The sequence below is a fragment of the Corapipo altera genome, unplaced genomic scaffold (assembly GCF_003945725.1).
Source record: "Corapipo altera isolate COAL_440 unplaced genomic scaffold, ASM394572v1 23b, whole genome shotgun sequence".
In the NCBI taxonomy this organism is placed as follows: Eukaryota; Metazoa; Chordata; class Aves; order Passeriformes; family Pipridae; genus Corapipo; species Corapipo altera.
In genome coordinates, this window is record NW_020884885.1 from 2,548,573 (window position 1) to 2,560,828 (window position 12,256).

Sequence of the window (12,256 nt, forward strand, 5' to 3'; positions counted from 1 at the left end):
TTGTTAGTAATAAATTCAGTTAATATCCTCATTTTGAGTCTGTTTTGCTCATGATGGTATCTGGTGAGTGATCTCTCTCTTGGACCTTATCTCAATCCATGAACCCTATGTTGTATTTTCTCTCTTCTGTCCAGTTGCAGAGGGGATTGAGAGAGCCACTTTGGTGGGTGCCTGGCATCCAGCCTGGGTCAACTCACTCCACACACACAGATGCTTTCTCCCAGTCTTTTAGGCCATAACCAAGGTGCAGATCACAGCTTACGAGGCCACAAAAGATATGCTGTACTTTACTGGCAGTAATAACCCATTTCTTTCAAAGGTCGATTCCAAATAGTGAAGTGAAGGTATGGATTTTGACATCTTCTTTTCTAGAATGTTACCTATTTGCAACCTCTTTTTCTTCCACCAATAGAATTTTACCCAAACTATACAAACATCATATTTGGTCTAGTCTCAACACGAGAAAGTGTTAGTCATTTCCACACCTGACAATTCGTTGGGTTTCTGTATACATTTCTGAAGAGAGAAGGTCGTACTCTCCACTGTGGTTTGCTGATCTGTTCTTACTGCCTGGACATCACATTTCTCTCTTTTGTTTTCTGCTGGACAGCAATCTTCTAGACTGTCTCTCTGATAACCATCAGCCACACTGACAAGTGAATCAACCTATGAAATGCAAATTATTACAACCATAAAGACAGAAATATTTTGGGAGAAGATTTTGGGTAATCACAATACTTACATGCTATAACAAAGGCTGACAACAATTCTCCACAATATTTAAGTGTACTTCTTAAATAAAAGAATCATTTTCAAGTCTGACAGAGCTCAGTTCCTTAGTTACCACTTTGATTCTCAAGCTCGTCATTCCACAGACTGCCAAATCTGGGACTGCTATGCTAGGAAATTATTACAGTTAATTACAAATAATTATTACGCAGACAACCACACATGAGTCTGTGTGTAAAACAATCTCATCCATTTCCAGACACTGTGAGTGCTCTGCAACATGAAGCATCCCAATCTCTTGCTCACACTACAAAGAAAGGCTGAAAAGCTCATGCTTAATTCATCACTCTCAAGAGATTACAATTTCCATTCGATAGCCGTAAGTTTAGATCAGAACTTGGATTCAAAGTTATCTGCTGTTAACGTCAATACCTGACTGTGAATCTATAAAAAAATATTTTAATACTTCTGTGAAGCGTCTAAGTACGATCCCATTCTACAGACAAGTGAGCAGAGGTACAACACAATTGGACTAAGCTAAGTAAATCAATCTAATTCTCCAATTCCCAAGTCCTAGTTCCTACATCCCAACAAATTTATCTCATATCCCATCCCCAAAATTAAGTTAATCCCCAATACTAATTTTCTCAGAGGATAGATTAATACCTACTTCCAATAGCCTTTGCTAAATTCCTAGAGCTGACATTTCTTGGAATAGTATGAATTGGTTTTTAAACTTAACCCAAAAATACCCGGAGAGAACTTTGTAGTCAAAAATTCAACTTGTGAGGATTGCTCAAATGATTTCTTTTAATCTTTCCAATTTAAATTTAAAAGCACAAATGGGATAAAAGTGAAATTATTCACAGACTGCTCACGCATTAACAACCTACAGCTGTGTATTTACATATTACTGACAGAATTTCAAATGTTTTTACCTTAAAACAGAATTTATTTAATAATACGATTAAATATAAAAAGGAAGACAACCAAGTTTTCCAGGTTGCAGTGCTAAATTACCCTTTTTGTGGCAAATATAAAAGTAACACAGATTCACCAAAATGAAATTAAAAATTATTCCATTGCTGCATAAGGAGCAGATCACATCATGAATGTTCACATAAGCCCTTAGCAAACCTGCAGAGCCCAGAACTGCATATGAAGCTAAAAAAGCAGAATATTACCTTTTAGCATTCTTATGAAGAATTAGGCATAGAGTTTCTAACCAGCTGAAGGTGAGAATTACCTTTTGCAAATGTGGCTCTGGTGTTAGTAACTCTATAGATGTATTCAAAGATCCACAATTGGGTTTTGAGCTAGATGCAGGCCTTGAAATGTCATCTGCGCTCCCACTTGTAATGTCCATTGTTACCTAAAATTGGGAAAAAATTCAAAAACAACTCTCCAAACTATCAGTTCCATAGTAAAGCAATACAAGTCTTGTACTATTTCAGATGTAGATCAAACAAGTTTCAAATCCTTTCTAGAAATTCCATACTGAGAGGTCTTTCCAATTTAGATCAGCTTCCTACTCAATTATACATTTTTTAATATAGGTGCAAATATACATTTATATTATCAAGCCAACCAAAGTATTCAAATGTACTTACTATCAAAGAAACTTCAAATGGTGTAAATCTTAAAAGTAATCTCACAACGGAGAAATTATCAAGGTTCTTTTTTTTTTCTTTTCTTAAAAACTACTGGACTGGCTAAGTTAGCACAAACAAAAGAATTAGGGCATTTTAGAGACATCTTGAACACAGCTAAAGCAGCCAAAAGCTATTTATGTTAAATGGGGGAAGTTCCAAAGTCCAAATGATCACATTCCTCATCTCAGCTGTTTTGAGTTTAAACCACAGAAATGCATGTTTCTCTGCAAAAACTGTGCGAATTCCCAGGAACTAAACATCTTGAGTATGCGACATGCGCTGGCAACTCTCTGAAGGCCCAAGTGAATATAGCTCTTTATTTCAGCACAAGAAACGGAGCAAACCTGTACACAAGTCTGTAACATAACAAGGTATAAAAAGCGGGCAGAGAAGAAAAAGAGTAGTTCGTATCCATTCACTTCACCTCGTGCATCCCGGGCTCATCCCCCGCACAGGCCTCTTTACACCAATCACCACGTGCCTCCACGTCCGATGAAGCTGCAGCCCCGCTTCCCACCACAGCCAGCCGGCCGGCCCCCCTATTCCCTCAGGAGTTCTGGCCTACACGAGGCCCCTGGCAGCAGCATGGCCCACAACACCCGTGGATTTTTTGGGAGGGAAGGCGGGCGGGACAGAAGAGCCCCGTTCTCACCGCGGGAGGGCGGCAGGACCCGGGGAGCCGCCGCCGCCGCCGTTCCCATGACGACCGTCCCCGCGGGGTCTCGCGATAACAGCACGTCCGCACTGCCCGGGCCGTTCCGTTGATGGCGGCCGCGCTGCTCCCGGTGCTTCGCCGTCCTTCCCTGGGATGCAGGCATGACCGAGGTCTCCCGCAGGGAGCCGCGCTGGAGCTCTGCCCACTCCGCCCTGACAGAGAGAAGTGCTGCTTGAAGGGCGCCCTTCCCCTCCTCATGTCCCCCCACAGGGCTGTGCCGGGCCCGTTTGAGCTACAGAAGAGTTACTGTACTGACCCTTCTAAACAGTGTCTCTCTGCTGTGAATTATTATTGCTTCTTTTGCTAGTCTTGTTTGTCTAGGCTCCTGCATTAATTGTGTCAGGTTTATTTGTCAACAAGGATAGGTGAATCCCTTTAAAATAAACGTTAAAATTATTACTGTGGTCACCATTTTTTACTTGAATATTCACTGTTAGTAAGGAATCTAATTAATAGAGGAGTGTAATTGCCTTCCTAATCCCACCCCTTTTCATATCTTTTCTGCATTTAAACAATATGAGATGGTTAATTCATGTGTTCTGATTAACTTGCGAAATTACTGGCTCCTACAACTAACTTTGATACTCAGGTACGTCAGAGCGGGTTTTCATTGACAGCAAAAGTTTACAGGAAACAGTTCAAAAAACTAAGTGCATCTCATGCAAAGTAATAAAGTTTTCATTGATGCTTATAGTATGGCATTTTACTGTCACTTTTGCCAATAAGAGAGCACTTTGTTCCTTCTATTTAGTGTCATAACAATGCAATGTGGTTTACAGTTAACTGAAGACAAACACAAGAAATGCACTAGTGAACTCTCTGTGTTTTAGCCTCCTTCCTAAACTCCAAGTATGTTAAAATTCTAACTTAAGTCTTGCAATTGCTAATGCAATACCACAGTGGTGTTAGGAACCTGTGGTGTTTTCCAGATGGTGCAGAGGATGATTTGAAGCAAAAACCAGAAGAATTAACATTTACATCTGCATTTAAGGTATTTAAATATTCAAGGCCAGTAATGGCAATGAGAAAGCAGTAAAATGGACAATATCATTCAGAACTGGCTAAACTAAAATCTGGCTTTTGCTGTATTAGGAATTAAATTAGCTATGAATAATGAGGTGTGGCAAGCAGCTAGGTATAACTGCCCCAGTATTTATTTCTTTCTACAGTACAGTGTATATACTTAACAGCTGACAGAGTTTGACTTGCTATCAGCTTCCCTATTACAGACTGCCTAAAACCTCAGAAAAGTCCATGAAAGGAGAACATCCAGCTCCAAATCTGGTAAAAAACAGACATAAAACTCCTTTGAAAGTTAGGGCAATAAACAGACCCTTTTCCTTCAAAGGACAAACAGATTATGTATTAACATCTTTTGACTGGCATGTGCCAAGTCAAGGGCAAAGAGCCAGAAATTTTGGTCATATTCCAACTTTTCTAGAAACCCTCAGTGAGGAGGAGTAGAGTTCTGCAGAGTGCTCCATCAGCTACAGTGATACAGTGCAGTCACCTGTCAGCTGACAAAGATAGCCAAACTAAAATGCAAAGTCCAGAGTCAATGGTAAAACTTCCATTTTGTTTAATAAAGCCAGGTTTTCATTCTTTGACTTGTACTGCAAAGTTCATGCCTTGACAAAGCTCTTTCATGTTGCCACACCTGCTACAGGACAACAGGAGAGCATAGGAAGCAGGAGCTCAAGATGAATTGTGTTGTGCTGAAATTTCTCATGCCACGGCGTGCAGTGTGTTGGGAGTTTGCTACCAGACAGGCACAAGGGAAACAAAACAATGTGATCCTGCAAGTGTCTCAGGACCTTCTTGTGCAGCTTAGGATGTGATCCAGGCAAAAAGTAGAGGGTTTAGTTTTACAGAAAATGGAGGCAAAGAAGCTATAATACTCCTTAGTCAAGTAGTGTGCACAAAGGAATTTCTGGAGTAAATCAGCATTTGAGTGCATTATACTTAGCCATAGGGAACCTTGTGATGAAGAACAGCTGTTAGAGAAACCCTGGTTTGCATTAACAAATGTATATTCAGGAATCTGATCTCACTTGATAATTCTTATGCTTGCTTTAAAAAACAGTCCACTTTCTCACAGAGAATAAACAACAGAACTTTCTCCTCACAGGGAAGAACAACAGAAACTGCAGAACTCTGCTATGTGCTTGCAGAGAGCCTTTCACAGACGTAAGAATGCTTCTGCATGCCACTCTTATATTATCCCTGAAGAAACCATACAAAAAATCAGCTTGTGCGTACCCTTCACCACCTTTGGTTAGTTTAGCAGACTTAAAACAGATGTAGAACAAAGACCATTTTGGGCCGGTTCCTGCTGTTCCCCTTCTGTGTCCTCCAAGGACAGGGGAGGGAGGAATCAACCTGCTCATGAGTGCAAGCATCTGCATCTGGAGTTCTGCACCTTTCCCCAAGATGTGTCGTGTTTTGTTGTTTTTCTAAACTGTCCTTGAATTATAAATCACTCAAGATTGCAGTAACTAACCTTGTGGTCCCAGTTTGATAGTTAAAAACATCATTATGACTAGTTTAGAAATCCTGCTAATATCCCTGTTTTGCACAGAGAAAGTTGCTCCAACTAAAATAAGAAAGAGTCGTCTTTTGAAAAGGTAAGGAAGTTTTAAGTCTGAAGGCAGGACTTCAGCCATATCTTTTGGAGGGGGGAGGGTGAGTCCTTCAAGGCCCAAAAAAATAAACCCATTGATTATGTCATACTGACATAATACACTGACTTCTATGTGGGTTAAAGCACATTTACACAGTAACTTATATCAAGTAAGATTAGAAGGCAAGGATTTTGCTTTTTTAATGTTTACATTCTTTATCAAATTATGCAGTGCAAGGTCAGGTGACATGAACAAGAGGAACAACTTGAGTTCTGTGCGGCATGTAATCATGTCCATAGTTATTGTCATAATAACTTATAGGACAGATTCTGCTTAGTTGGAACCAGCTTCTAAGTCCCCATCAACTGATCTGGAGAAACATCCTGACTTTCCTCTTTGTTCTTCAACTTATAGTCCACTGATGCAGCAATTATTATCCCAAGAAACAGGGAGCAGAATAGAAGAAAACTCATTACAGAAATATAGCCATCCTTTTCTGGAAAACATTATCTATAGGTGTATTTTTAAAACCAGAACAACTGTGTTCATTAAATTATTGCAGTTTAGTAACAATTAGATCTGTTCTACAGTAGAATACTTGTAGAGTTTCTAAAAGACTGCTTTTCTGTGGAAGGTTTTCCCATTGTGCAAAATAAACTGCTCTCAAGTATTCAACCAACATAGCATTACTTAGTATTGAAGGACTGTGTTGTTTTTTTGTTGAGTTTGGGGATTTTATATTATTTTTACATGATGTTTGAATTTTAACAGTATTTCTTGAGGATATCTCAGAATAGTAAATTGACATTGTCTCCATACTCTTTTCACCCTTTTTAAACTATTGTTTCTTTTGTTTAATATGTGCTCCATTTTCCCCCTCTAAGTGGTAGAATAAAGAGTTTTAACTTTATTTTCTCCAGGTTTATTCTTGTGTAGTAAGATTTAGCCTTTAAATCTATTTGCACAGGTCAAAGTACACCAGGCTTTCTCTTCATAAACTCCCACAGCTTTGCTTTGTACTTCACTTTTGTTCTTGTGAGACACTGGATATTAATTATATATTTAAATAACTTTTTATTGACACTTAAAAAAAAACATGCTGTGGTACTTTTCCACCTCTGCCACAGAAGGACCACTTTTTTCTGGAATCCTTCTTCTGTCCAATTTCAGGCAAGCTATATCTACTGTCTCATATCTGGACCCCTTGAAGACTGCTCCTTACTCCCAAGCTGAGAAGCTCTTGAACTAGCAAAAAGTGAAGTGCACTGAAACCAAAGAGGAAATGGAGAAAAACTTATTTTACACATACACACTTTTCTTTAAATATATTTTTATTAAAACATTTGCTTTTAATGCCTTGTAGAAATCCACCACCTTGGAATCATCAGAAGCTGGTGACTTTCTTCAAATATGTCAAAGCAAGAAAAGGTACATCTCCAAATTCTGCATCAGCAGAATTTTCTGTCACTTTTAAGATTACCTGGTTGGATTTAGTAAGTTACCGTGAACTTGTCAAGATTCTTCACCTTGTCCTGTTAAAAGTATGCTTTAAAGAAAACTACTTTCATAAACAGACAGTAACCACAGAAAGCGGTTCAGCATGCAGCAAAGGGCTAAAGTACAGGAAAACCACAAGGAATAAACAGATATTGTAAGACTATGCTTTTAAGAAACTACCCAGAGAGGCAACAGTGAATGCAGATGAAAGACTACTTGCAACTGAACAAGGATTAAAATGTCAGGGTTACAATAGTTTTAGGTCACCTAACAGACAGATATAATTTAAAGTTCACATTCATTATAAACAAGACAATATGCCTGTGGTTATGAAGAGGGGCAAGCTGCAGCACAATGCCTGAGTTCTCACAGAAAGGCTGGTGTGCTGATGGCATGACTGTGGCTCACTCAGGAATCAGGCACCAGATTTGAAAGTCTCATGTTCATACACTGGGTGGTCTACTCCGTGAGATGAGTGGAGCAGGATGGTTGGTATCTGTACCTGTGAAGGTAGAAGAAAAACCTCTCTACCTCTGTCAATTGTGAGAAACTGCATTAATAAACCTTTGCCTTTAGAGGACTGTTACCAGCTTCTTCACTCACCAGTTCAGATGTCACTGAGACACTCAGTGTCTATCTGTGTGAGCCTCTCTCTCTGTGAAAAAGACTCAGAAACTAAGATTGTCACACTCAGAGAAAGGCTACTAGCATTTCAAACGCATTTCTTTCATTTGCTGGCTTTCCCATAAGAAAACAGCAGAGTGCATCAGCAGGTAAGTTTAAGGTTTGTGCCTTTGTTACTTACACAATGCATACATTACGCTGTTGGAACATTTGTATATGCCCTTTATTACAGGATAAAAGTGTTCTATTTATGCCCTTGGCACATACATACTTGTTTATTGGAGTCAGGATTTGTCCTGCATGATCTCCAATCCAGTTCTGATTTAAAACTACAAGAATATATCTGGGGTCTTTACAAAAAAGGTCTTTCTCAGGTTTCACACACATGATGATTTGGGTATCCTTGGCTTTGTGGAAGTTTTATGCCAGAAAACAGTGGTTTAGGTTTTTAAAAACTTTAGGTGTTTGGCAGATGCTTAGTAACTAATTTGTGCAAAAAAATCCAGTAAGCTTTAACACTGATTGAATAAATGGGCTTAACAGAAAACAAATGCATTTAATAGTTCATTTTACTTCATTAATGAAATATGCAGAATCTTGCTGTGTCTATTTGCACCAGAGTAGGAACTACCCATGTTGTATGTCTTCTGCTCTATACAGCCTTTCCTATTAAGTTACTTTGATACCCAGTCCATTTTAATACAGCATGAGATTTCCCAGAAAACTGACTGACGTATTTCCATAATTCAGCCATACAGCGTTCCCAAAGCCATATATAGTTTTTGAAATTTAATCAGACAGGTATCATTGTAAGGATTTCAGAGATAAAATTTAAGAATTTCCATATTTTGATATATTATTTTCATGAAATATTTCATATTAATAAGGAACACTTGCATATACATTTTCCTTTTGTTTGTTCATTTAAATTATATTTGGCACAAGAAAAAATCAGCCTGAAACAAGTTTCAACATAATAAAGATCCATGGGATCACATATATAATAGAAAGTGACCTTCCTCTGTCACTTCAAGCTCCTGCTCTTACTAAGAATCCACCTTGGGAAAGATACTGACTTTATTGTTTCTGCTGACTTTTCTTTCTGCTTTACACTTGGGCTGTTTTGTCTGGATTAGCTCTTCAGGGGTATTCCCCAGAGGAGGCAGGAGTCGCTTCTTACTGTTTCGGTTTTCTGAGAGCCACTGTGGAGGCAACTCAAAGGGTCCAAAACCAAACTGCATGGAATACTTGTCATTTATCGGATCAGCTTCTGTGGGCACAGCTGGGGCCACCTGAGCTGCAGAGTCTGCAACTGTCTGTGGTATAAATCTGTGAACCAAAGTCTGTCCTATTTCTAAACTGGTGGTGGGAATTTCTTTCTGCTGCAAGTCACCAGAGCCAATGGATTTGGTCTCATTCTCCTCATCTTCCATTGGCTTGAAGATTTGTTGTTGCCCAATATGAAACATCTCCAGAAGCTGGCTTCCCGAATGCACATTGGGCTCCAGATTATCATCCACAACACCACCTGAGCTGACAATGTTTCTCCTGCTAAACCTTCGGTGCATCTGTACTATTGTCCCCACTAAGCACTTCCGTACTGATTTGTTAACAGTTAAAAATAACAAAGGGTTGGCCAGCAAAGAGACCTTGGGCAACCAAATGGCAGTGAGGAGCAAGAAGACTGAAATATCTGAAATATTGAGTATGGTGCGATAAATCACCAAAGTCACATACGGGACACTGCAGAAAATAAAGATCATAACCATAGAAAGCAGCATGACATGAAGTTCAGCTTCTCGCTGGGAGGCATATGGGATAGAAACTGTATTCTGAGGAGTCCTTAATGCAGCTATGATGACTTTTTTCTTCTGGCTGGCACTCAGTGCTCTGCGAATAAGAATCATAAAGAGAAATACCACAGCCACTGGTACAATCACAGTGGTGATGTTATAGATGATGACATATATCAGGTGGCCAAGGGAGTAACTCCAAGATTCAGAACAGGTGGACATGGCATAAATATCAAACACATTGGTCACAACAAATACTGGAATGCTGGCCACTATTGCATGGGCCCAGATATAGATAACCAGGTCTCGGGATTTTGCATCAGTTATTTTTCTTTCCAGAGGGTATAAAACAGAGTAGTATCTGTCAAAACAAAAATAAAATGATAATTGATACAATGCAAAGGGTGAAGTCTATAATGAGCATAGTCCTTTTGAAAAACTTCTCACAGGAGCTGTCTGAGCATAACATCCCAAATACCTGACTGGGTTGTCAACTGAGTACCTGCTTATGAAAGAAAAAAAACCCCAATGGTCTGCCTTTGCAGGTCTGTCTGTAGAAAAAAAATTGATATTGAAACTTCAGGATCACATTATTGGTAGTGAACAATTCTTTCAATAACTGAGACTATATAACTTTGGCTAATGCATGTGACTATTATTTTGAAGATGTCATCATCTACTTGTAAACTAGAACAGTACATTGCACACAACTCAAAATTTCAAAAAACATGATGGAGGCACAGATATGTCACACTGAACAGTCAGACTCACAGTTAATTTTAAAAGCTGCTTTATGATAGATTTTTTCTTTGGATATTTGGAAAAAGCCGTTGGTGACAAAATACATGTATCCATCTATTGGAAATACAGTGGTGTTTTGTTTTGCACAAGCTGTGGTCAGCAAGGCCCTGAGCACACTGAACATTCAGTGTGCATTTAAAAAAAAAGCGCATCTCTGACATGCACGTCAAATTTCAGACACTGACTCATTGTTTGCTTACTACTGGACTACTGCTGTGGATTTTTAAGCTCACAGAGTTTTCATGACAGACCTAACTTTTCACACTTATTATTATAAGTGGTAGGAGTTTGTGCTTTTTGTGAGGAAAATCACAAGTTTTCTTGGTGAAGGGCAACGATATGCTGTTCCACTGGCAACACTGGTGTGCGTTATAGATAGTGATACTGCATTAACATGTAAGAGACATATCACTTACATTAACATGTAAGAGATATATCACTTTATTAGGTATACAGTTTGGTTTTGTAGACCTAGCATATTCTGCAGTGAGACATGATAACAGACTTACAATAATTTTATCTAACATGTATAAGTTTACTGTTTTAGTAACATGTCCTGTATTAAACCAGTATCTACCCTTCCTTAAGAATATCTAACTTACAGTCACTGTCAAGCTGATAGAGCTGTGCATTTAGGTGGGATCAGTGACTGATAATAATTTGCAACATGAATGGCATTGACAAACTTAGCCAGTCCAAAGGGCCACTTTTGTTTTAGACTGATCTACATACAAAAACTCTCTGAACCAATTCTGGTTGTATTAATTTTGTTTGTTTTTTTTAAAACAAATCTACATCTGAAATTTGACATTGATGGACAATCTACCTCCAGGCATTGGTAAATCCTTCTAACAGGCAAGGGCTTTCAATTTCCACAGATAAAAATGTGCACCTCCTCTATAGTCTGAAGTTGTCTGCTTTTAAGTTCATTACTGACCAAGAATTATTAACAGGAAGAAAATATAAAAACTTCTCTGAAGACAAATCTGTAGTCTCAAAGTCCTTTATAAATGTCCAGAGGTACCAGAGTAAACTGAAAACTAAAGATTTTCACTGTTACAAAAATATTTATCCCAAAACATTCTAGAGAGAAACTGTACACTGCAAACAGAGCACCAGAACAAAAGCAAGACAATACGAAAGGGAGAAAAATATTTCAAAGGGAGAAAGAAGAAAGGGAAGTGCAGGATCATGGCAAATTTGCTCCCTTACCTGTCAAGAGCAATGGCTGGAAAACTAAGGATGGTCACTGAGCAGAAGACTTTGTGCAGAAACTTGGCAATTCTGCAGAAAAGCATCGTATAGATCCACCAGCAGCAGTGTGGACTGGCACTAAGAGCAATGTCAAAAGGCACACAGACTAGGCTGGCACAGATCCCCGAGCAGGCCAAATTCTTAATGAATCGGCTTGTTACAGATTTAAGCAGCGATGTTCTGCAAGTTGACCACAGCACCATGGTGTTACCTGTGAGTAGAGACAGGAAGCATAAACAAAGGAAAACAAACAGACAAACAAATAACTACCCCCAAACCCCAACAACAATAATCTTAACAGAATTTAATGTTCCCTAGTACTGCAAATAATTTCTTTGCATTTGTCAGGAATCACTGATTGAATCATTACACTGCTCAAACTAGGAAGTCTGTAATAGCTTTATAAACCAGAAGACTGAAAACAATTATTCCCCAGCTATCTCCTCCCAGGTTCTGGTAATGGGTGAATTAGGGAATTCAGAGCCAAATGCCTACACAAAACATCCAAACTGTATTTTTTGACGCTTAGGTTGATTCTCATATTAAATGATCCACTCTGGGTATTCAAAT

The 12,256-nt window shown here is 38.9% G+C and overlaps 2 protein-coding genes across 11 annotated transcripts in view; both read right to left on the reverse strand.

Annotated features, from left to right (window-relative positions):
* Nucleotides 1-3,066, reverse strand: part of FSIP1 (fibrous sheath interacting protein 1) — a 92,575-nt gene extending 89,509 nt beyond the window's left edge. For all 4 annotated transcript variants that reach the window (XR_003527479.1, XR_003527480.1, XM_027642139.1 and 1 more), the window contains exons 1-3: nt 2,806-3,066; nt 1,976-2,101; nt 486-666 (exon numbers count right to left, since the gene is read on the reverse strand). Coding sequence is in view for 2 of the 4 variants with exons in the window: in XM_027642139.1 (XP_027497940.1) it covers nt 486-666; nt 1,976-2,101; nt 2,806-2,814 (316 nt within the window). In the remaining 2 variants the exon portion in view is untranslated. The remainder of the gene's footprint in view (nt 1-485; nt 667-1,975; nt 2,102-2,805) is intronic.
* Nucleotides 3,067-7,043: 3,977 nt separating this feature from the next.
* Nucleotides 7,044-12,256, reverse strand: part of GPR176 (G protein-coupled receptor 176) — a 38,746-nt gene continuing 33,533 nt past the window's right edge. For 6 of the 7 annotated variants that reach the window (XM_027641853.1, XM_027641850.1, XM_027641848.1 and 3 more), the window contains 2 exons: nt 11,645-11,897; nt 7,044-9,992 (listed from right to left, as the gene is read on the reverse strand). In XM_027641853.1, coding sequence (XP_027497654.1) covers nt 8,885-9,992; nt 11,645-11,889 — 1,353 coding nt within the window. In that variant the 5' untranslated portion in view covers nt 11,890-11,897 and the 3' untranslated portion in view covers nt 7,044-8,884. The remainder of the gene's footprint in view (nt 9,993-11,644; nt 11,898-12,256) is intronic. The other variant, XM_027641854.1, reaches the window with a different exon arrangement.